Raw genomic sequence first — 26,573 nt, forward strand, 5'->3', positions numbered from 1 at the left:
TCTTTGTATTTTATCAAGAAACCCGAATCAGAGCAATGCTGCCATGTGCTCTATGTAAGAATATAAAACAGCATCCTGTCTCCTAGCACCATATTGACTGGAGCATATCATTTTCATTTCCAATGGACTAGAAGAAAAACCAAAAAGGAAACTGGTATAAGAATAGAGAATCTGGTCAGAAAAGAAGTTAGAAATGAGCATCTGGCTGCATATTATTTTGACATAAGATACAGAATGCACCAAAATATTAGCAGCAATTAATTCTAAGCTGCAGAAGTCTATTTCAATTAATGGTGTCAAACTACAGAATTTTCCACTCTAACCCACTATCCAGCTGTTGCTATAGAAGTTTAGATGCATCAGCTCACGCAGGTTTTTCAGAAGATATGGATATGTATATAGATACGTATATAGCAATGTGTTTAGACTATTAAACACAGAATGGGCAAACATCCTGCATGCTAGATTAGAATCATAGAATCACTCAGGTTGGAAAAGACCTTAAAGATCACCAACTCCAACCTCAACCTAACCATACTATCCTAGCTCTAACAACCCTCTGCTAAATCATGTCCCTGAGCACCACATCCAAACGGTTTTTAAACACATTCAGGGATGGTGACTCAACCACCTCCCCAGGGAACCTTTCCAGTGCTTAACAGCCCTTTCCATAAAGAAGCTCTTCCTGATATCCAACCTAAACTTACCCTGGTGCAACTTAAGGCCATTTCCCCTCCTCCTGTCACCCGTGAGAAGAGACCAGTCCCACTCTCCCTGCAATCACCTTTCAGGTATTTGAAGAGAGTAATAAGGTCTGTCCTCAGCCTCCTCTTCCCCAGACCAAACAGATTCCCAATTTGCAAGACTTAAGAGTTTGATCAAAGAATGATACATAGCTGGTCCTAAGACACTGAGAAAGCAACTACACATAACTGGTTTCTCATACAACAGCTGAGCAACATCTGTTTCCCAATAAAAACACATCTTTACAAAAAAGCACATTTACACACAGGACGGACACAGCAGTCCCACTGTTGTCAGTAGCACAGATCAGTTACCGAAACATATTCTCAAGCAAAAGGAACCAGAGCTTTACTGCTACGCAGCATCAAGTTTTTCAATATTACTTTACAGCCAGCTTGCTATTACTGTCAAAAATAAGCATCCCATAAATAAGCTTAAAAAGGCACAAAGCCAAGTACACCAGAAAAAAGTGGTGCATTCTATAATCAGGTCTGTATCACAAAAGTTCTCACAAAATACAAAGCACTGCAGTATTATTCACACCATATCAGGTTCAAGTTTTACAGAGCTCAACTTGCTACAATCCTCACTGTTTGCTTTTCTTTACTCTACAAAAAACAAAAAAAACAAACAAACAAAAAAAAAACCATACACTTATTTTTCAGAATGATTAAGATAAACTTGCTTTGATGGAAACTTTTTCCCAGCATAACCACAAACCTATTCAAGCTGCCTGATATCACATTAAACAGAATCGCAAGATTAGTCAGACTCAGATGCTAATTTTAGATTAAAAACAGACTCATCACCTGAAAACCAAGAAACTACAAGATTACAGGTTTCCACTATACCTTAATTTGCACCCTCTCCTACACATGTAGAGCCACATTAAAGTTTCATGCACACATGCATAACCAGCACCTCCTACACCACTTAACATTTTCTGGAGTGAAATGCCATAGTTGGTTTGTGTGTTGTTTTTTTGTTTTATTTTTTTAAATGTGATTCTTACATAACATTTCACCTAAAGAAGATGAATCATGAGTCCCTTTTTTGTGAAGCACCAGTGACTGTTTCAGTATGTGCTCTGGAAAGCTTGCACTACACCATCAGCACTACTGTACTGACCTGCTACTCTTTCACACTCTCCACTAGCTTCATCCCCTGACAGACGTGTCAAGATGGGACAACAGGCTCATAAGGCAGTTTTGTACAGGAAATTTTGAAGGAGATGAAGTCAGAAGTGAGCACAAAGCAACAACATACTAACTCTAATCACCCACATGTAGAGCGATACAGACAGCATCCTCATTCTCACATTTGGAAAGAGTTTCTAGAGGCATGAAGAAGATCTTTAGGTGTGATTGAAGAGGCCCAAACAGTCCCCAGAAATTGAATCAGTCTTAAAGCAGGAGTTTTATTTATTTCAATTTTTTTGTCCTTCACACTCACATGATAAAAGAAGGAATCAGCAGATTTATCAATTACAGAATGCTCTTATTCATGCAGTTTAGCCCAATAACAGAACACTGTGGTATTAGTTTTGATTAATATGCTACCAAAGGTTCCCTAATGTTTTGTGAAGAAGTGGCAACATATAAGAGAAAAGCTGAAAGAGAAACAGGATTTCACCTGTTTACCTTCACAAGACATAGCTTAAAAACACTCCTCCAGCAGAGATCAAAGGCTTGCTGAAACCAGTATGTATGAATGTCACAGAGGAAGCTGCAGGAATTCCTTGCAGTGAGAAGTGCTGAATATAAACATATTAAATCCTTAATATACTAGGACAGCCTCACTCTCTGTATGTAATAGGACAAATTACAATTCCATGATACTCCACACAGATGTTTCAAGCTCATCCTAAAATTTAAGAACAAGGAGAGGGACATACCAGTATTAACTTGTTTTTTATAAAAATAAATTTTATTTTAATTTGCTAAAATCAGATTGAAAGTTTTCTTTAGTTTAAAATACTAATTCAATATGAAAAACTAAAACACTTGCACAGAGCAGTAATATCCACCTGACTTTCTGAAGTGTAAAATAAGTAACCTCAAGAAATGAGAGTGAGACTCTAGAAAGGAAAAACAGGGTGCCAAAACATACTTGCTGTACACAATCAGATGTGTGTATGCATATTTATATCTATCTAACAAGCAGCAATAACTGAGAAGTATGACAGTCATTTTAACATCTCAGTAATTCATGACTGTGAGGCTGGAGCTTTACATCCATAACATTTGAGGTAAGAGAAGATGACAACCTCCTGCTATCAGTTACTATGTAGGTCAACAGCAGAGGAAGAGGAAAATACCTTGACAGGGTATCACAAGTCAGCTTGCAGCAGGTGGATAGGGAGGGGTAAAAAGTGGCACTGACTACAGTTCCACATTATATTTATGATGATTAATATGTGGCTACTGCCAAGCACAAAGTTCTACTCAAGCTTGCACCAACTCTGGTACTTGTCAGCGGCTGATGAACTCAGCACAGGAGACTACCTGGGGCTTGGTAGTGCTGTCCTGGACACTGGTTTGTTCTGAGATTTTCTGCATGGGTTTAGCTTCTTGAGTTAGCCGGTGGTAGGGTTAAATGACAGTCAAAGCTAACATGGGGAAAGAAGTAAGCGCAATCTTCCCTCCGTGGGCAAGTCCGTACAGCCTCCCCTTAAAAGGATCAGCCAGACACCAACGTGCACACTGTAGCTTTAAGGTGATTGTAACAACAAAAAAAATGAAATTAAATTGCCAACAGCAATAAGGCAGGGAGTCTGCTGGAAGCTGACAACTACTCAATAAAATCATGGTAAGACAGATGAACTGATTGAACAACCCACACAACTCCTAGTTCACAGACCACTAACACATGCACAAGCCATGGCAGGTTAAGTTTTGGGAAGTTCTCCTGGCTGTCTCAGAGAGGACCTATCCACTGAGCCAGTTTCCAGCAGGGGAGGACACAGCCTTTATTGTATACTGACGGCAAAGGAAGCTACACACACAGACCTGTGAGAGCATATGTATGAAAGCCAGTTGCCCACCACCAGCATAGCAACATGCTCCAAACAGCATATGGAAACTTCTCTGGTGTTGCTGCAGTGAGAAGAAAAGGAGCTATTTGTAGCACCAATTCAAGCAGCATGTGAATGATGCTTGCATATCCATGTACGTCATGGATTTATTAAGCACGGCTTACATAGAACTGCAGTATTAATAATATGATCAACAATAATAGCTCAAATGCTGTTTTAGATAATTAATATTATAACTCTGTATTCTTTGTGTGGATCATCATCTCTGTACAAACCACTTTACACCCCAGAGATTTGGTCGCCCTACAAAACCAACTATGCAGGTTCTCAGGAGATCAGAAAGCAAGTCAGACTTGCTGAACTGACCAGACTGAACTGAAAAATCATAGAACGGCTTGAGTTGGAAGGGACCTCAAGGATCATCAAGATCCAAACCCCTGCCATAGGCAGGGCTGCCAACTGCTAGATCAAGTACGAGATCAGATTGCCTAGGACCCCATCCAACCTGGCCTTAAACACCTTTGGGATGGAGCATCCACTGCCTCTCTGTGCAACCTGTTCCAGCACCTCACCACTCCCTCTGTGATGAACTTCCCCCTGACACCTAATCTAAATCTTCCTTCCTTTAGTTTAAAACCATTCGTCCTTGTCCTATCACTATCTACCCATATAAAAAAGTTATTTCCCTCATGTTTATAAACTCCTTAAATACTGGAAAGCCATAATGAGGTCTCTCCACAGCGTTCCCTTTTCCAGGCTATACAAACCCAGTTCCTTCAGCCAATCACTGATCACACTAAACCAGGCCTTCTAGCTGGCCAAATGCCCAAACACTGCTCTCAGGGCAAGGCCTGATTAAAAGGCTGACCACACAGGAGAACACAATATGAGCTTCAAGCGTTACAGAATTGCATATTCAAGGACCTCAAGTAATACAGAGCAGACAAACTTACACAGCCATTAGCTCATCATTCCCTCCCCAATCATCACATTTAGTTTCCACTCCTTGAGTTTATCCCAAGGACATTACCTCCTCCATTCCATAACCCAACTCCCTACTACCCTAAGATTTACTTATGCCCTACTAAGCAGGGACTGGCTTCAAATGATTCCTTTCTCCAGTGTCACTCCCACAAGCCTCTGACACCTCCCCTCAATTAACGCCCACCTTCTCCTATGCCTCAGAGAACGTTCATCTTTTCCTACCCTGGGAAAAAAGGAAAGAAAGCAAAAGTCACTATTTCACAGCCACCCCGTCTCCTTTTATTCTGCTGTGTGCAGTTCACACCACCAGCTTACAAATAATGAAATTAACTGCTCCTTCTCACCACTACCACTATCCCTCTGGCAGGTTCTGCAAAGTGCTATAGGAGCAGCTACCCTCACACAGATGTTCTGCCAACCTGAGCTGCCATATTTCCATAACACTATTTTACTCACTCAAAGTTGCTCTGTACATCCCAGAAGCAACAGCGCTTCAGATATCCTATGGAAAGTGAGAGGTGGTGCATTGGCACAGGATGCCCAGGGAAGAAGTGGAGTCACTGTCCCTGGCGGTTTTCAAGAAGTGGGTAGATAAGGCACTGTGGGACATGCTTCAGTGGGCATGGTGGTGGTGGTTGGACTAGATGATCTTAGTGGTTTTTTCCAATCCTAATGATTCTACATAGGAAGAGAGACTGCAGTGTGCATGTACTTTTTATACCGGATTGATTAAAATGTAAACACTCTATAGAAAGTTCTCCCACACCTCTAGGAGTGGTTAGTAGAATAGCAAATCTTTATACCTTTCTACTTGGCAAATCAGTCAAACCCATAATAAAAGAGAGCAATGAAACAGAATCAACACTGTCAAATTTGCAGTGATCCATAGAACAAAACCACACCTTATTATTCAAAAAGTTTTTAAATCTTGTCAATAAACCAGAGGATGAAAGACAAGGGTGTGTGACAAATTACTTAGCTTTACAGTTGCTTTTAATAAGTTTTCACATTAAAAAAAATCCACCCTGCTAATTAACTACATAGTTGTGATTCAAGAAACACAGTTGGGTGAGATTTTTTTTCTATTACAAAAGGCCAGAAAAGCAACAATGGATCAGCAACTCCCCATTAGAAAAAATAAAATCATATGTAACAACTCAGTGCTCGCAAAAGTTAGTGCATTTATGAATACGGGAAGCTTTTTCTCCCCTTCAAATCAAGAGAGACCACAAATAGAGTCTTCATCACAGAACAACATGCCTGAGGTTGGCATAGACCCCTGCAGAGGTCATCTGGTCTAACCTTTGCTCAACCAAGGCCATCCACAGCAGGTTGCCAGCTCAGGTACAGACAGCTTCTGAACACCCCTAAGGATGGAGACACACCATAATTTATGCAACAGAGTTTCCTTCCATATGAGATAATTGCAGAGAATGCAAGCAGTAAGCTTCACATTGAGAAAAACAACTTCCCAATTGCATAAACAGTCATTCCAATTGGGTAAACACTATCACTGACAGTCATTTAGGTTAGACAAATTCAGCACAGAATCTAAGGAATTACTGACCTATAAACAAGCTATGTATCTTAGCGTCATGCTGGTGAACGCAACAGAACACAGCAGAGCTACAGAAAAGGAAATGGTGATGTGAACTACTCTTACGCATTACAACTGAGTCGGCATTAGCAAAAGGTGGCTTGGCATTCTTTGGGAACAGCTAACAGAATCTTGGTTCATATACATCTGCAGTAAAAGTACTGAAATAAAGTACAACAAACAATTGGCAACGTATCACTAACATGCACATCTAGAAGTGTCTGTAGGGCAGTATATCTAGTACAAGCATCCAGAACTGTAACTGATTCTTTTCACAAAAATATTTTAAAGTTAGTAAATTAAACTAAAGCAATGGAATGTTTGCAGCTGTCAGTGCTATTTCCAGTATTGTGGAAATAATTTAAGTGTTTCACAGACTAAATATAAAGGTGCTAGACATATGCAACAACAAATGAGTTAGCTACAAACTACTTCTGATGTGACCAAAGCAGAAAATATACTGAAGCATTACAGCCCAGAACACACAATTGAAATAGTGGAAAAGTTAGGGCTGTAACAGTTAGCAATTTGATCGTTGAATAATCTTCATCAGTACAATCATCTCAGATTTTTCAGATTGTGTGTACTACATACTGTTCATACAGTGGCTATCTTCTGTTTTTTCTACTTATTATAGTCACATACAGATCCAGTATAAAAGGTCAGATTTCTTCCTCCACCTCACCCTCTTCAAAATACAATTTCCTAAATTCTCAACAACAAAATGCAGGTTAAACAGCTGGAATCAAAGATCAAATTAAAATCTGTTTCATTAGCTCAAATGATTATGGCAACTTTCTTACCTCCTTCATTTGCTTAACACATATACTATCCATAATATAGCAGTAGATAATTAAGATTACTCAGGATGGCATTGTTTGACTAATGGAAACTCCAAAACCAAAAACAACCCATAACTCCTCCCTTCACTGGCTATAGGCAACAAGATCATGCTTATTTTGACAAATCCAGACCCAATAATTTGAAACATAGCAGCACAGAATAAACAAGCATACAGTCCTAAAAATTACTAAACCAAGAGATTCAATCCTCTATAACCCAGGGTACAGCGTGAGCTTGGGCTCAATTCTACCAAAATCCAATTGTTAAGGTATGAGAAGATACTCTCACAGCTAAAGGCCACCAAACGTAAGAAGAACAAAAAACAACAAACAAAATTGCTGAGACAGTAACTTGACTCTGGAGAAAAATACTGACACAAACAGGCATAAAATCCTCAAGAAAAAAAAAAAAAGTTGGAATACGTCAGCTCAGCTAGATCAAGAATTAACCCACTCAAAGAAGTAAAGGCAACAAATGCTTTCCTACCTTACACCTTTCCACGGGCAGAGACTCATCAAGTTGGTAAGCACACCAATCCTTAACAGCCCAAATAGCTAGGCAGACTGCCTTAGCCATGAAGTAACTGCTGTGCATCTCCCGCATGAAGAAACTGCGTGCAAGAAGATGCTGAAACCATATCCATAGCAGCTGTAGAGATAAAGGCTCTGTTTCTGAAGACTAGTGCTTTCACAGAAGTCATACGCTCACAGCCACAATTATGTATGGAAATAATATCAGTTAGAAGCAATTTCCCAGTAAAGATGTCGGAACATCAAGCTCCCAGACTAAGAAATGGAAGCTTAATTCCATCTTGTGGAGTCTGTAATATTCTATCATTTCTAGTTACTATTGTTTGGGATTCTGGAAAGGAAGAGGAAACAATAGAGAAAACAGAACATAATATTTGAGAAATAGGCTTTGACAGCACATTTAGCTTTCCTCCTTAAGAATTTCTTAACTGTTATGGAGGCTTTTATTCACTTATGCTTCTCAAAGGTTAAACTTCAGTCCTTCTTCATGTTTTAGAAGAAAATGAGTCAGTACTAGACACTTATCACCAGACTTCTCTGGTGACACCACATCTAGCCTTTAAGAAAAAGGTTGTTACAGGCTATGGGTAAAGGACACTTGATCTGAAAAACTGCATGGAAGAAAGGGACAAACATGGCTGGGGTTCTTCCAGCTTCTTCTATCTTCCTTCCCAGCTCCACACAGTAGAAGAGATGTGGGTGCTATTTCAGATGTTTCAAACCACTTAACCATTGGGTAACACTTGCCACATGGATAGCCCTGTTTTGTTTCAACTGCTGAAACACTAAACTGAAAAACTAGGTTCAGATGGCTAAAAATAAATGAAATAAAAAATAAACGATCAACTTACAAAAAAGAAAGGTAGAACAGATAATGAAAATAAAACATAAGAACAGAAACTACCTACCACAAGTTTCTTTGAACAGACTGACGAAGAATCATAGAATGGCTTGTGTTTGAAGGGACTTTAAAAACTAGAGTTCAAACCTCCCTGCCATGCCCAGGATTGTCACCCACCAGACGAGGCTGCTCAGGGCCCCATCTGACCGGGCCTTGAGTATCACCAGGGATAGAGCATCCACAGCTTCTCTGGGCAGCTTGTTTCAGCCTCACCACCTTATCAGATTCCAACAGAAGTATTCCACTGAGCTGAATTGCCTCTCTTTTGTTTTAAAGCCATTCCCCCTTGTCCTGTCACTGTCTACCCCCACAAACTGCTGGAAGGTGACTCCAGGGAGACCTGGAGTCTCTCTCCTCCAGGCTGAACAATCCCAGCTCCTTCAGCCTGTCATCATAGGACAGGTGCTCTAGCCATTTATCTATCATAGAATAACCAAGGTTAGAAAAGACTTACAAGATCATCCAGTCCAACTGCCCACATATCACCACCGGTTCTCACTAAACCGTTCATGCTATGAAGCCAGCAAGGTTCAAAACAAACCAGGACTTCCTGGAACCAAGGCACAGTAATTATGACTTACCCAAAAGTTACACACTTCACTTTAGAACTGGAGGTGGTTGCTAGTTTACTTGCTGAATAAAACTGTTATAGGAAAAAAAAACAAAAACAAGGAAATGACTTTCTTCCTTTTAAATTCAACTGCATTTTAGATTTCCGCAGGATCACCCTCAGCAATTTAAAAAAATTTATATATATATATATATATATATATATATATATATATATATATATATATATATATATATATATATATATATATTTTTTTTTTTTTTTTTTTTTTTTTTTAAAATTTGCACTGGTTTATACCTTAATGGACAAGAACCAAGAATTGATCAGGTAACTCATGGCAGTACTTGAGCCATTCAGAACCAGTAAAGGTGGCATTTTCTTTGCAGCACCCCATGTTCTTCCTGCAAGTGTTCCTGCACATTACACGACCACTTGAAACGTCACATATTTCATTGAGCATAATCAGTCAGGGACCTAGCCAAATTGACACAAATGTGTCAAGCCTCATTTTTCTTTGTAATAGCAGTAGACTGGATGATCTAGTTCCACTGTAGTGTGACGGCCAGATGCTATTCTGGGTAAATCACATTTAAGGAGGGGAAAAGTGCTGTCAAGCAAACCGCTAAGTATAACTACAATAGCGCATCCATCTGAATAAAATTAGCGATCAAGTCATTTATAAAAAAATAAACATATCAAATTACAGATACATTAAAAAAACACAGTAAACCAGGCGCTTGGGGTTCACATGCAGAGTGGTAGTGAATCTCAATTTCTGTTTGTTCAGAAACACACACAGGAATAAAAATCACCATTAGATTTTACTTTGTGCATCAATAAACTGTTCCCAAAACCTGCTCTAGCCAGCAAGCAGCCATCAACTGCTGCAGTGCCAACACAAGGCCGTGTAAAAGCTAGTGATTTCAGGTTCCGTTCCACCAGTTTGGTTAGTCTTGGTTTGTTTTGAAAGACTCTTCTTTTTTTTTTTTTTCATGAATTCTTGGTGTCAACAGTTTATGGTCTGGTTCGGCCCGGTTCCGTGATGAGCAGGGCAGAGGGATCCACAGATCCATGCCTCTGGAAAAGGGAAACAGGGAACCCCAAAATAATTAAAAACAGCAGCACCGATCTGAGGAGAAACAAACTCATTTACTAAATATATTATCAGAATGCAAGGTAACACACTATAATACAATATAATCAGAATTGAAGCTAATAAATCAAATATAATGAGAGAGAGAATGTCCGAAAGGGTGGATAGGCCTCACCACAAAGCTGAGGTGAGATGCGCAGTCCAGGTGAGCAGCAGGGAGACCGGAGCAGCACCCACAACGAAGAGCAGGCGAGAAAGAGCACATCAGGTGACATTGCCAGGAGTTAAACCTCCTCTCCCTGACCGCAAAGTCCCCTGGGGAATGTAGTTCTTCTTCTCTTCTGGGCAGGTACTCAGTTAAACTCCCAGAGCCCCATATGATGTTATGTTGTGGAATGCCGAAAACCAAAAATCACAAAACCATGACATTCCACCCCTTATTCTACATCATTACATCATGCTTAATATATATATAAACAAACAATAATTGCCAAACATTAAAAAAACATGCACACACAAACCTATATATATGTATGGAATTACTGACTGCACTCCCCCAAACATCAAATTCCCTTGTGGTACACATTGAACATCCCCGTTTCTCTGCATCACCCATCAGCTGGACCCAGGTCCCTGGGCAGGTCCTTTCACTTTGCTTCGCTTAATAGCGAAACCAGCACACAGAAGGATCTGGATTATTTGCTCTCCTTTCTCAAAAACTTCCTTTGCTGTGTTGCCCCACACAATGATGTCATCAATGTACTGTAAGTGTTCAGGAGCACCTCCCTGTTCCAGTGCAGCTTGGATTAGCCCATGGCAAATGGTTGGGCTGTGTTTCCACCCCTTGGGCAAACGGTTCTAGGTATACTGAATGCCCCTCCACATGAAAGCAAACAGTGGCCTAGATTCTTTGGCCAAAGGAGTGGAGAAAAAGGCATTAGCAATGTCAATGATGGCATACCATTTGGCTGCTTTTGACTCCAGTTCATATTGGAGTTCTAACATATCTGGCACAACAGCACTCAGTGGGGGTGTGACTTCATTCAGGCCACAGTAGTCCACCGTCAGCCTCCATTCTCCACTGGCTTTATGCACTGGCCATATGGGACTGTTAAAAGGTGAGTGAGTTTTGCTGATCACTCCCTGACTCTCTAGTTGACGAACCAACTTATTCATAACATATTCATGGGGAGCAAGGAATCCCTGTTGGTGTGGTACTGCCGTCTGTGCACCGCCTTTGTAGCTATCGGTACCTGCTGCTCTTTCACTTGTAGCAACCCCACAACAGATGGATCTTCTGACAGGCCAGGCAAAACAGACAACTGCTTAACACCATCTGTGTCTACAGCAGCTATTCCAAAGGCCCATCGATACCCTTTGGGATCCTTAAAATATCCTCTTCTGAGGTAATCAATACCAAGTATACATGGGACCCCAGGACCAGTCACGATAGGATGCTTTTGCCAGTCTCTACCAGTGAGGCTGATTTCGGCCTCCAACAGAGTCAGCTCTTGGGAACCCCCAGTCACCCCATGAATATAAATTGATTTTGTCCCTTGGTGACTCGAGGGCATTAGGGTGCACTGAGCACCAGTGTCCACCATGGCCTTATATTTCTGTGGTTCTGATGTGCCAAGCCATCTAATCCACACAGTCCAATATACTCTATTATCCCTTCCCCCCCCCCGGCTGGGGGCAGGGCCCCTCTGTTTGTTACCTCCGTTGTCTGCAGCAACTGGAGCAATCACCTTTTTGGAGAAGTTCACCTTGGTGGTTGACTTGTCTTGTAACTCTTTTACCCATGCTTGAAGTGCAGGAGTAGGTTGCTGATGCCACTTCTTCATATCTTCTCCATGGTCACGTAGGTAGTGCCACAAGGCAAAACGTGACGCGGTCTTACTGTTGTCAGTTGCTCGAGCAGGAGGACGTCTCCTTTTGATAGCTGAGACGTTGGATGACACCGGCTGGGAGGAAACCAAGTTGATCAGTCCCTCCAGTAGGCTGTTTTGGGAATTCTGATCTCCACTGGATGTATCTGTTACCACCATGGATTCATCAGCATTAGGCACGGTAGACAGTTTGTCTATGATACCTTCTTGTTTGCTCTCCATTCTGTTCAGCTTTTCAGCTACCTTTGCAATGGCTGAAACACAAACTCATAGAGGGCTTAAATGTAACTCAAAGTCTTGAAGTTTATTTATCAGTTCATTTATAAGGGGTCTTCTTTCCCCTCTGCCATACATTGCTGCAAATGTACTGGCGTACCTCTCTGGTGCAGTCTTTGTGAATGTACGCCACATGTTTAGTGTACACCTGACTCTCTCAGGATCATGCTCTTGGTCTGGATCATCAGGAATGAAATCGGGGCTATGTAGCATTTCCACCACAGCATATTCCCTCAAATAACTGATGCCTTTTTCTATATCAGTCCATTTCTTTTTCTCAGGCATCAGATCGTCTTTGAAGGGGTATCTTTCTTTTACGGCTAACAACATCCGCTTCCAGAGAGTGAAGGCCTGCTTCTGGCACGTCCCAACACCTCTGTCAATGGCTGAGTCCCTAGCAATGCCACCCAATTGGCGAGCTTCTCTACTATCTAGCCACACACTGTTGGCCCTGTTGTCCCAACATCGAAGTAACCAAGTGGCAATAGGCTCATCTGGGTGACGTGAGAAGTCTTTTCTCAGACTTCGAATTTCATTCATTTTCAGAGATCGATCAACAAGGGTAACAATATCTTGCTCACCTCTTCCTCTGTCAGGACTTCTTGTTGCCCTCGTAGGCGTTGGTGACCGTGGTCTTACTGAGGGCCCCTCCCCTGGACTCAGGGGTGCTTCTTCTAGACCTTGGAGCCACTCCTCTGGACCTCTTTCCTCCTCTTTCTTCTGTTCTAACTGAGTTGAGATTTGTTTCGTTTTCCGTCCTCTTACAGGGGTGACTGACATCAATTGTGGTGCCTCCTGTGGTTGATCAGGTTGGTCAGTTCCAACGCAATCACCCTCTAGTTCTGCTTGGAGCCTGTCTTGTTCGACTATTTAGTTCAGATTGGAGGGTGTCGAGTTTGGATTGGAGGGAGTCTCGCTCAGATTCGAAGGCATCTTGTCGAGATTGGAGATTCCTTCTCTCAGCTCAGAGATTCTCCCCTTCGGCTTGGAGACTTTCTTTCTCAGCTCAGAGACACTCTTGCCAGGTTTTGAGATTCTCTCTCCTGGCTAGGAGACTCTCTTTCTCAACCCAGAGATTCTCTGTCTCGCCTTGGATACTCTTTCTTTGGATTTGGAGACTCTGTTTCTCAACTAGAAGATTCTCTCTCTGGACCTGGAGATTCTCCCTCTAGGCTTGGAGTCTCTCCTGAAAACTCTCCTTTTCAGCCTGGAGACTCTCTCTTCGGGATTGCAGGGAGTCTCTCTCGATTTGGAGGGCATCTCTCTCAGACTTGAGGATATCCCTCTCAGATTGGAGGTCTTTTCTCTCAACCAGGAGACTCTCTCACTCAGCCCGGAGATTCTCCCTCTCAGCTCTCAGACACTCTCTCTCAATTTCACAAACCCTCTCCCTCTTTGGGATACTGTTGAATAAGGCCTGATAAGCATTAGCCAGGCCCCAAACCATTTGTGCCTCCTCAGATCTGCCTGAGCCGCAACATTCCTGTCTCAAATAAATGTTTAAGCTCTCAGGGTCTTTCAGGTGTTCAGGAGTGAAGTCCCATGACACCGAAGATGTCCATCTCTCTAAAATCTCTCCCAAGCCTCTCCACACTCCCTGCCATTCAGTATTCTCTGGTTTTGGGGAAGGCTTCCTCAAAATACAATAAATACAAAAACTGACTGAAATAATGAATAGTAAATTCAGGGAGATCAACAATGTGATCAGGTGAGCATTCAAAAACTGCATAAAGGATTCAAAGGAGAGACTGGGAGCCTGCTTAAAAATCCTAAGTTCTATGAAATTAGCAGCTCCCTCTGCAAACAGGTTTAAAAGAGAAAGCAGAATCATTACTTTTTTTCTCTCTTTACAGAAGCAAGATAGCAGTGCTCAAAGTTTGCAAATATCCCAGAACACTGGCAGAACGCCTAGCCTTTCAAGGTCAAGTTTTCAGTGAGCACCGGTGAAAAAGATAAACTTTCCCAACGAAGCTCTCCGAGAGCAGAGAGAGATTCATTCTAGAAAGCTAAAAAACAGCCTTTGCCTGCATTCTCCACCAAGAATGTCAAGGTTTACGGGCTGGTTCAGCCCGGTTCCGTGACGAGCAGGGCTGAGGGATCCACAGATCCACGCCTCTGGAAAAGGGAAACAGGGAACCCCAAAATAATTAAAAACAGCGGCACCGATCTGAGGAGAAACAAACTCATTTACTAAATATATTATCAGAATGCAAGGTAACACACTATAATACAATATAATCAGAATTGAAGCTAATAAATCAAATATAATGAGAGAGAGAATGTCCGAAAGGGTGGATAGGCCTCACCACAACGCTGAGGTGAGATGCGCAGTCCAGGTGAGCAGCAGGGAGACCAAGCAGCGCCCACGACAAAGGGCAGGCGAGAAAGAGCACATCAGGTGACATTGCCAGGAGTTAAACCTCCTTTCCCTGACCACAAAGTACCCCGGGGAATGTAGTTCTTCTTCTCTTCTGGGCAGGTACCCAGGACTTGAGCATTGACAGTTAAAGTCCCAGTGCCCCACATGATGTTATGATGTGGAATACCGAAAACCAAAAATCACAAAACCATGACACTTGGAATTATTCCCATTCTGTTTAAGATCTCGAGGACCAAAAAGCTGAAACAAATTTATAATTTACAGTGGAAGTTCTTCATAAAAACTCCCAATACAATTATCAATCACCTCATTAGCAGTGTTTGAAAGTTCCACACACGAGTACTGAAGTGACAATGGCAACAACTGATTACCAATTGATTGTCATAGAGAAGTTTACATACTAGATAATTCTGAAAGTAATGCCTCCTATAAAAACTATAAAACTATAACTATATATAACTATAGTTATATAGTTTATATAATTATAAAAGATACAAAGAGCATAACAACAAGATTTGATGGAGCTCATTCTGAACTATAAAACGCTATTTCTCAGCATGCCATTAGCCAAAATAGGAGGCATTACTTTCAAAGCAGCCCTAGTAAGTATCAGAGATCAACACAAAGCTTGGCAGGCTTCCACAGGTATCGGTCTCAGGATGAAGACAGAAAACTCAAAGCAAACAAATCACTAATAAGAATATTCCTGCATTGCAATAACTCTTAAGTTCCAATCCGACAGTGTTAATTACTAGCCCTCCATACAAACAAGATGTTTATACTAGGCAAAATTCTCATCTTACTGATCTGATTCATTTAGTATAATTAGTAGATGCAACTTAGCTGGTTTAAACTGCTTAATGTCAATACGTAACAGCTCAGATTAATAACTGATTTAAAATAGAGCAATGTATTAGATACAGGGATATAGTTTAAAAAAATTGTTTAATTCATAAACCGCAAAAAATCTCTCCTTTGTTTCAACTTCCCTGTTTACAGGAATGTAGCTTCCTCAAAGATTTCATTAAGATATTAAACAGCCATGGATTTCAATGTCTAGAATGTGAAATTATTCAGAAAATATACAAGCTTGAATTAACTGTATGTAACTATCCCTTTGTAAAATCCAAGTTCTATGATGCAGAAGACTATTCTTCTGCTGCACTTTCTTCTCTGGATCATAGCATACTGCAGTTCAGGATTCAATCCAAGAGATATTTAATAATTTGGATAACATTTTCCACTCAAACAGAAATTGATGACAGCAAAACAGGTGCCTTTAGGAGACTAAGGATTTGCAATTACAGCACTGGGAAAACAGACATACTCGTATCATCTGCAATTATTATGTTTAGAGTAAAACAGTCCTCAGTGCTTTCAAGATAAACCTGATTAACAAAAGATTTAAAAGGTCACAGGAAACATGGTTCTCTGTCAAATTAGTTCACACCATTTTTTCTCACAACTGTTTTATAAAGACTTATAAAATATTCTGTGAAATTCTGCAAATCTAAGTAAATTGTATTAATGCACTAGATTATTTTCTCCACTAATGTTTGTTCAGAAACCCCATTTCTTATCTCCATAGATTTTGACCTATGCTCTTGTATTCTGACCTCCCAAATAAGCAGAAAAGTTCATCTGAATATAGAATAAAAGATCATCTGAATTTATATACCAGAAAACGTGACTGCAGAACATGGATTCAACAGAATCGAGACTTCTGGGGCTCTGTACCACACAGGGTTGATGGGGTAGAAGAGACCACATCTTATCTAGGAAAGGTAACTTCCTTATTTCCTCAGAAACCATACTCCCACAACTTTTCCCACCCCACACAAGTTCAGATTAGGGTTAGGTGTTTAGTGGCAGGTGTTGTTTCAAGCTTAATTTGAAAGCATCAATAATATCTAATTCCACAAAGCAATGAAAACAATGAAAACAAGCAGGAAGCTCGTGGTCCAGAAAGACAGATCTGCATTAAAAGTTAAATGCACTACAGTAAGAATGCAAGTATTCTGGAGTAAAAGCAGCATCCCTGACTTCTATAATGAAAATAGCAAATACTGAAAATGCAGTAAATTCCTGGAGATAACAACAACATGAAAAATATGCTGAGGAAATGGCATATTCTCTAAGTTACTCTTAATTACTTACTCACAGCAAACGTGATCTTCCCATTCCCAAGACTAAAGGGATATGCCTCTCTCACAAATGAGGTCGCTTCCTCACCCTTGCAATTACCCTTTATTGTATCACAAGAAAGTGAAATGGATTAGTGTGACTCACCGACAGTCATCTGCCTATAAGTGGCCTGACTGTACACTTCAGATGTCTGAACATGCCACCAGTTTCAGGAGAAAGGCAGTAAGGAGAAGGAGAACATTCCCAAGCAGCCTGCCTGTGTAAACCTCACATGCCTTTCTAGCCTACAAACAGTGCTAAACCTGAACGGTGATGAACATGATCTTATCAATGCCTTGCTGGTTGCTAACAGCATACATTAAATGTGAGAATTACCATTTTTTCTTGCAGTTGTTAATAATCATATTTCAGAGCTCTTAAGTCTTGTTGCAGCAAGAAAATACTTTCATCATACGTGCTCCCTTAAAGCTGTAAACAACTTTGTTTACAGCATATTTAGCAGGCTGCATAACATTAAGCCAGGTGAAAACCTCAGACTTTCTCCCTGTCCACTGTAAGCTTCAGCAGAGACGCTATGGCAAGAGGCTGGAGAAGCATTTACAACATTCTCCAGGCTTGAAACGTAACTAACAAGTAAAAGAGCGCACATAAAATATTAATCAAACTAAGCTGAATACCATATTACAAGGTAATCTAGTTCATGAGTCTGCATCTTAAAAAGCATTCAAAAAACTGAAGGCAACAAGGCAGAAACATAAATAAGAATCAGCATCTGGACAAACAAACTCTGCAAGGAGCAGAACTTAAGTAGCCCAGCACTTCATGTGTTAGTATCCTTCAGCTATCTGGACCAATGTTGCCTACAACCATTGTAACACATCCAGACAGACTGACCAGCAACTAATCAGGCTTCATGGGTGATTCTTGGGCTCTTCCTTTCAACACTGTCTCTAATTACAGTTTCTTTCATACAATTAGCAATTAGATATGCACAAGTAAGTAGATATTTATTTTGATAGGTCACTCTGCTTCCCATAGAAAAAAAGATTGAACAAAAGAAGAGAGTCAGCACTACAGGTAAACCTACAGCACAATGTTACACACATTACTTGCTTAAGACCAAAAGCTAGATGCCTTAAAGAACAGCTTCCAACATAGAACAGAAGGTTAACAAATAGCCTATAGTGTATCTTCTCAAAACGTTTTGGAAACATCAATAAACCTGGTCAGGTACTAAAAAATAAATGCTATTTGTTGAATTCTGAAATTCAAAGACAGAAGTCATATAGATCAAATCAGAGGGACACAATTACATTGTAAACACAGGCGCTTTGAAAAAGCTAAAATCATATGCTGCATTTAGAGCCCTCAGACTTTTCATTTCAAAGTTCAAGGAGGTATGGAAGGGATATTTATTTCTCCCATTGCCCAAGTTTTAGCTTGTTGAACATTCCTGTTTTTAAAAACAATTAGCTTTCAAAAACACCCTCTAAATTTTAGTAATGAAGTGTTGAAGTGCCAAATTAAGACATGTTATAGCATTCACTTGACTCCACAACTGGAAATAAAGGCAAAAGAACAAATCCCACAAGCTATAAACACGTGCATTGTAGTTCCTACTTTGTCTTTGCTGTGAGAAGTAACTCTCTAAGCATCAGACCAAATGTCTCTGAACATTCAAATAAAAATAACAGTACAGGATGGTGAAGTAGACCTTGATCACATTTCGGAGTTTAGAGGTTTCTTGGGGGAAAAACTTAAAAAGGGGGAAAAAAAATTCTAACCATCTCTAAGGCAAAATATTAACATATACTTCCACAAAATTTCAGAGATAAGTTATGAATTAATGAAATCTTCCTAAAAGGATTATCAACTGAAAATACGATGCTGTAGTGCTCAAACATTTCATGTACAGAGCAATGCCAAACTTTCCCTCACTTAAACTGAAAGCGGTAAGATAAAAGAGCAGTAAAATTTTCCAAGGTCTTCCCTCTTTTTTGCCAATATTAAGATTCCTTTCCATTGCTTCAAAATCATGCACACGTACAAATTTGGTGACGTCTTGGTGTAATTAAATTTACATACACTTGCTTTAAGGAAGCAACAGCCTGCAACTTCTAGCAGAGAAACACTGAAATATTTGTATTTAATATATTGTAGTCACAATAACAAAAAAAAAATGCAAGAACTCTCTGGGCACACCATGCTCACATTGCTTACTACTGCCTATACCCCTGCAAACGCCATAAAGTAAACCACATTCACATTACAATTCTTCGGAGATTTCCATCTATGAAATTCCAAAGTGCTGCTGCCTCCCACCCACTAGTTGGCCTACATCCAGCAAGCAGGCTTTCTGCAGTTTTCCCACGCCTAATCATTTTCCAGGATGCATACAAAGCATAGATAATACAGAAAATGTGTTGTTTCTTTCTTTTTAACAGAAAGGATAAGAACTGCAGAATAAGCTCTCAACTCTCTTCCACGGTGCAAGAAATGCTTTGTCAAACTGGAGTACAGCATGATAACTCGAAGAAACAAACACTCTACATCTGATGTAGGCTGTTAAGCAGATGGGGGGAGCGGAGGAAGGACATCTATACAGATGGTCTGGAATTTGCATTTTGTAATTCAAAGATGAAAGCATTTCTCAGCCTACTACATGCATTTATTTCAGCACAACCTTGCAAAATAAGACAAGAGGGGACGTCCTCTCCCGCCGCACAGTACAACTTCAGGAAAAAATCAAGTTTAAGGCTATAAGGGGGAAGAAATCTAAAGAAAACAGACTTCTGGAAGTCTCCAAACACCAGCATCACTTCTCAACACTGATTATTAAAAGCTCCAACTGAAAAAAGTAGCAAAAGTTGCATTCTTGCAAAACTTTTATCAGTTAAGACAGAGAAGACAGAACTTCTCTGTGCTAGAAATACAGATGTTTCTGACCCCTAACCTGGAATTCACTCTTCCTGTGGTCTTCAGCTCCATCAGGGTCACCAGGAAGACCTGCATCTCCTGCACCCGGGAGCCCCCTCTTCTCTACAAAGCACCTCAGCTTGCACTTGACTCCCATACTGTACAAACATTACACAATGTGTTCTGACAACAGGCTCAGCATCATGTAAAGAGAAACTGGATGGACTATGACTTTAGTCCCAGAGGCTACAGCTGCTTCTGAATTTTCAAGGGAAAAGCAAGTTCTCTGAATCATAACATCCAATACCTGTAACTGCATTAATGACCTGTGTCTCAAGTACACATAGGGGGAGAAGAGCAGAAGTTGGCTTTATGCAGCTATTTCTTGATGGCAAGGAAGAGGATGACAAGAGACACAAATCACACTGAGTAATAAAGGTTGAGTTTACTCCCCTACCCACTTATACGTCTAAGTAAGCCACATAGACCACAGAAGGTAAGGGAAGCCAAAGGAACCACATTAAGTCTTTCAAATTAAGAATAGTAGCAGGATTTCAATGCATAAAGAAGCTCCTCACAATCACTTACACCACTGAGAAGTACAGCAGTAGCAGCTACTGCCCTTTAGAAGTAATCAGAAATCAAGAACAAAGAATCACAGAATCATAGAATGGCCTGGGTTGAAAAGGACCTTAACAATCATCTAGTTTCAACTAGTAGACCAGGCTGTCCAGAGCCACATCCAGCCTGGCCTTGAATGCCTCCAGGGATGGGGCATCCACAACCTCTTTGGGCAACCTGTTCCAGTGTGTCACCACCCTCTGTGCGAAGAACTTGCTCCTAATATCTACCCTAAACCTTCTGTCTTAGTTTAAAACAAAGAACTGAAAGAATGCTTTTAAAACTACTGCCACCCAGCTGCTGACCCACTGTTGGCCACATCAAACTGCTGAGCTTATCACTTCTGCGTAACACACAAGCCAATATACCTTAGCTTCATAGGAGCAGTGTCACAGGTGGGATTTAGACTGATGTGTACCCACTCACACAGCAAGGCCAAGGCAGAGCAGTGGTCAGCTGCGTTACTGGCACCTGTTATCAAGCTGCTGACAGGAGAGCAATCCTTACTTTTAAGCACAGGCAGGAATCATGACTTGAAGCAATACACAGCAACTTATCAGCTCAACACACAGGCTTCGCAAATTTCTTATAAAAGATTAACTTTTTCTTAGTTGTGGCAATGGCGATGAGGAGACGGTTGGACTAGATGATCTTGTAGGTCATTTCCAACCTTGTGATTCTATGATTAAATATATAATATATTTAGATTACAGGGTCTCTGCATTCTCATTTGTTTACATTAATGCCAAGAAACTATAATGTTTTAGTTTGGTTCCAAAGCTATTTTTCAGACAGCACTGAAGAATAAAGTACCTAAAATAGTGGGAAAGAAACTGTGAAGTGAGAAGCAACTTAAACATTTGTTGGGGTTTTTTTATTGTTATTTTTTGGTGGAGTTTTGTTTGTTTGTTTGTTTTGTGGCAAGGAAGATGTATAAGTTTGCCACGTGGTGTTAAACAGCCATCACTTCTCCCAAATTTTGAATGACAGAAGTTTGTCTGGCAAAGATGTTGTTTTCTTCAACGCTGTACCTCTCTGATTCCAGAACTTCTGCAATATCCTATTTGAAACAGAGAGAAATTCATCCGGGGGAAATGAAGGGGATTTTTAAGAAGCACAGGCATGTGCTTAACTTCAGAAGTCCTCATCATTTCCTCTCCAGGGCATGATCTTGCAATGCAAACCTTTCCAATATCCCTACATATTAGCCTGGAAGAACATGCGAAGAGCTTCCCCTGAAATATATAGCTAAAAATGAGCACCAGCTTGCAGTCCTTCCAACACCCAAAATATCAGTTGCATCAATACCAACTGTCACCAAATAAACTTTCCTTAACCACTAAACAAACACACCTGTCACTTCATGATAAAGTGCATACCTCATATAAATGACACTTAATCTGGTTCCTTCTCAAGTCCCACAGTTCTTGCAAAAAGCTTATCAATTTATTATTACGCTTTACATTACAGTGCACACATTGAACAGTAATCCAGTAGGTTATTTTACCTTGATCTTTTGCTTCAACTCCCTGGTACCATCCAAAAAGTAACACCTACAGAGAAGTTGATGTTTGGCTTTACTCCTGGATGGTAAGCTGAACAAAGTTCTTCATCCCGAGCTAAGTTATCTAAAAGATCCTTTGCTTTCTAAGAACACTGTCAAGATTCCTAGGATCCAGGAGCAGTAAGTAAACACTGAAAACGTCAGCAGGCAATTGCGTTGCTTTACAGGACAACAGTCACCATGCCAACCCCACACAAGCAAATATCTATTGATAACACTATCAGGTAACAAGCCAATGAAGTTGCTCCAGAAGGAAAGTACATAACCTAATCTCTAAACGCAGTGTTCCCACTGCGTCCTGCAAGTAGGAAGCATTTCTAAGTAGTTAAGATATGCTTAGCGTTTTCTAGTGGTTTGCAAGTCCTAAATAATAGGAATAGCACCTATTTTTGCTCAATTGCAACACAAAAGGCGGTCATAAAACCTGCACATGACAGAGACAACTCTGGATGGGGGTGGGGAAAAGTACATATTCACAGCTTATAGAGGAACTATAGGAGGAGTCTACCAATGACACAGTAACCACTGCTTTTAATGTTTATTTGGACTCTGTTTTTTAACTTATTACCAGAGCTAAGCACATTTTGTTTATCTATCTGTGAAATAAAACTTGTATATTCTCACAGTGTCAGTAATCACACTTAAAAAGCAACCCTGAAAAGAATCCACATAAGTAGGTTAATCTGGAGCATCACTTCAGAAATGCCAGCATTAACAAACTCCTTTTTCTATGGCCCATCTACTGGGCAACATAAGGTACAACAGCCACAGCTGGAGTTCGGAAAACTGCTGCTGAATTCGTTTTTGTTTAATCTGTCATCTATTTCAAAACCTAATTTTGACCGTTTTGTTTCATCTGTCTTCTATTTTAAAACTTGATTTTGACAGTATGTACTAGCGTGACTGGGGAAACTAACTAAGAAATGAGATCACCAGAAAAAAAAAAAAAACAGTGAAAGATGAGAACTTCAACAGTATATTTAGAGACCACTAAAGCCCATGTTTTGTGCAACGTTTAACCGTACCAACAATTAACATCACATACAAAAGAGGTTCTTGTTAAATTTTAAGCATCCATACCCTTTGAGTCGGCAAGAAAGAGCTCATGATAAACTCTGACATCCAACAGCAGAGGTACCACGAGGAAAAATACCACAGCATTCAGGTAGACCTCTCTCAATAAGAGGCAATCACACCCCTCCCTTTTAATCTACAAAAATAACTTTCAAGAAATTCTAATATCATGTCAACTGGATTTATTTTAAATAGTTCTTGAAAGAATACTATCAGCATAAGTAACATTTCCTTAAATTCCACTATATTGAAATACTGAAAAGCAGATATTCTATCACCCATTGCTACCATATTTTACACACCCTTAGCATAAGGAGAGATCTTACACAAAGGTGTGATTTAAGCAATTAAAGTGTATTAGAAGCAAATATACTGCAAACCATGCATTTAAGTTTTGAAATCTCAGTTTTGAAGACAGCTTCATATAACCCAGTCTTGAACACTGAGACATTTGCACTGCACACAGCCTCAGGTGGCCCCAAAAAGCTACCACCAGGATGCCGTTGATCATTGGTACTGTTAACTACTATTTTATTTCTGATTTCTTCATACTAACACAATTAAGAAGACTCAACTGCAGACATCTCCAATTGCTTGGAACAACATTATAACAGTGGATTTTAAGGGCCAAAAAAGATGGCTATGCCTTCTACGCTATCTCAACATCCTCCTGCATACCATAGGTTGATAGATTTCATACAGAAGCTCTGAGGCTTTACCAGATTTTTTTCAATTTATACTATCCACCAACAAGCTGATGTGTTGAGCAAGCAAGTAAAACCTATTGAAAAGATGAAGCAGTTTTGAAGTCACATAAGTTATCTCTCCGAATACCATAATGTAACTCCCCCACACACAAACACACTTTCCCCCACGACTGATACTACTGGTCCAGGGTGAGAAAATAACCACTGGCACTGCAGAAGAGCTCAGATCCTTGCAGCCCTCACTAGCCAGGCTACAATTTAAACCACCTTGAGGGGAAAAAAAAAAAAAAAGAAAAAAAAAGAAAAAAAAATATATGTTTGCATTCATCCAGAGAACATAAGGGCAGACAGAATAGCACTACGAAACTACATGCTGGGAAGACACAGGAAACATGTGAAAGGCTCTTACTTTCCACAGCCACATCGACGAAACGTCTCCAGCTGACAGCCCGACAGTCTCGCCAGTCACGATAAGCAGCCCTAACTTTTCCATCCGCCAAACAAAAGAGGACTTCATTCTCAGAGGGGAAGGCGTAAAGAACATGAGAAGCCCACAGCCGGAGCCCTCCGTACCGCGGTCTCCCCCAGCCCAGCCCCGCAACCCGCGGGCACCCACCTGTGCCGGTGCTCGTCGTGCCCCTGCCCGTGGATCAGGAAGCCTCCCAGGTGCTTGCCCCCCTTGCTGGTGTCCACGTGAGGGATGAGCACGTCCTCCAGCCCCAGGTCAAAGCGTTTGTGCTTCGAGGAGTCGGGCAGGAAGAAGAACGCCCCGAAGCACAGCGTGATGAAGGCACTCAGGATAAGGAGCAGGATGAATTTCTCCGACAGTCTCAGGGTAGCCCTGTGGTGAGGGAAGGACGACGCGCCCAGGTTGAGGGCGGGCAGCCTGCGCCCGGCCAGCGGCAGCAGGGCGGGAGCGCTCATCCTGCCGCTCACGGCCGCGCTGCGGGGCGCCCCGGCAGCCCCTCAGCCCCGGCGGGGGCCGACCCGGGCCCGCCTCGGCTCCGTCGCCCCTCGGCCCGGCGCAGGGGCGGCCACCGGCCTCACCATCCTCCCCGCGGGCGCCGGGCCGCGGCCCCCCTAGCGCGACCAACCACCGCGCGGGGAGCGAGGGCCTGGCCGCCCCGACGGCTCCCGCTCCTCCGCCGCCCGACAGGGCCTGAGCGGGCGGTTCCGCTCAGCGCCGCTCAGCGCCGCTCCTCGAGCTCCGCGGCGACCCCGCTCCGGGCTGGCGGCGGCGAGCGGGCTGCGAGGGGCCCGGTCTGGCGTGCGGTGCCGCTCTGCCCGCGTCTTCTGAACCGGGCCGGGCGGAGGCTCATCCCCACCGCCCCGCTGCGAACGGCGAGCGGCGCCGGTACGGTCGCCGCAATTGCACTCCGGACCCCCTCCACGCCCCTCCTGCGCCTGCGCGAAGACGGCAGGAGGCGCAAGCGCAATAAGGAAAGCGAGGACTCCGGGAAGACGCGGCCAACGCCGCCCGCCTCCTTGGCTGGAGGGGAGGGGAGGCGAAGGGAAGGGAGAGGAGGGGGGCGGGGCCTGGCGGTGGCGGGCTTGTCTGTGGGCTGCGGGGAGGTTTCTGGGGGTCTCTGATGGTCTCTGGGATAGCGACTCACAGAGTGTGAGTGTTCGTGTCTCACCGCGCGTGTGCGGCAGAGTTCGCCTTTGTCCGGGCCGCATGGAGAGACTAGAAAGCTTCAGACAAGTGGGAATGGTGGGGCAGGAGTGCTGAGAGAGGGCTGAGGTTTATGCTGAGGGCAGAAAGTTACAGTCACACGGTTGGGGCTGGCAGGGCCCTCTGGATCATCTGGCTCAAGCCGTGCTCCAGCAGGGACACCCACAGCAGGTGCTCAGGCCCACCTTCAGGTGCCTTCTGGAGATCTCCAAGGAGGAGACCCCACAGCCACTCTGGGCAACCTGTGCCAGTGCTCCATCATCTGCACAGCACAGAAGTGCTTCCTGGCGTTCAGAGGGAGCCTCCCGTGTCCCAGCATGTGCACATTGCCTCAGTGTCTTGGCAGGGAGCAACACTGAAAAGAGCCTGGATCTGTCCTCTGTGCATCCTCCTGTCAGATCTTTGTAGATGATGAGATACTCCAGAGCCTCCTCCAGGTTGAACAGCCTCTCTTAGTCTCTTACCACAGGAGAGGTGCTGCAGGCCCTTCAGCATCTTGGTGGCTCTGTTCTGGACTCTTCTTGAGGATGTCCATGTCCCTTTTGTACCAGGGGACCCAGAACTGGATCCAGCACTCCAGGTGTGGCCTCACCAACACTGAACAGAGGGGAGGGACCACCTGCTTCAACCTGCTGGCAGTGCTCTGCCTCAAGCAGCCAAGAAAACCATTAGCCTTTGCTGTGAAGTCATATTCCTGGCTCATGCTCAGCTTGGTGTCCAGCAGGACTCTTAGGTCCTTTTCTGCAAAACTGGCCAGACAGCTCCTATGCAAAATATTTTTTTCCTGCAAAACCCACAATAGAACATTTAAAGATGATAAAATTACCTCCTCTGTAGGTAATAATCTGTGGATCAGATGAAGATTCTGTACATGGGAATACCAACTGTAATACTTTACCGTATAGTTAGCAAGGAAAACATTCAGTCCCCAAAACAAAATTGGAAATATACCTGAGTTACCTTGTACAAATACTAAACATGACCCTATTTCCCCGTGCAGGTATGCATCCCTGCCTGCATGCATGCACAAAT

At 42.2% G+C, this 26,573-nt stretch overlaps 2 protein-coding genes across 3 annotated transcripts in view; both read right to left on the minus strand.

The window, feature by feature from the left end:
• MAN1A2 (mannosidase alpha class 1A member 2) overlaps positions 1-25,263 on the minus strand; it is a 138,408-nt gene extending 113,145 nt beyond the window's left edge. For both annotated transcript variants that reach the window (XR_007375139.1, XM_048936200.1), the window contains exon 1: positions 24,486-25,263. Coding sequence is in view for 1 of the 2 variants with exons in the window: in XM_048936200.1 (XP_048792157.1) it covers positions 24,486-24,793 (308 nt within the window). In the remaining variant the exon portion in view is untranslated. The remainder of the gene's footprint in view (positions 1-24,485) is intronic.
• Positions 24,950-25,546, minus strand: LOC125695634 (uncharacterized). The gene has a single exon (XM_048950358.1). The coding sequence runs from the start codon at positions 25,544-25,546 to the stop codon at positions 24,950-24,952; it is 597 nt and encodes a 198-aa protein (XP_048806315.1).
• Positions 25,547-26,573: the final 1,027 nt, after the last annotated feature.

The sequence above is a fragment of the Lagopus muta genome, chromosome 1 (genome assembly GCF_023343835.1).
Source record: "Lagopus muta isolate bLagMut1 chromosome 1, bLagMut1 primary, whole genome shotgun sequence".
Classification (NCBI taxonomy): Eukaryota; Metazoa; Chordata; class Aves; order Galliformes; family Phasianidae; genus Lagopus; species Lagopus muta.

Bases quoted from the DNA above. Each gene is read 5' to 3' on its own strand.
- LOC125695634 (XM_048950358.1), bottom strand. From the start codon at position 25,546: ATGCGGCCCGGACAAAGGCGAACTCTGCCGCACACGCGCGGTGAGACA.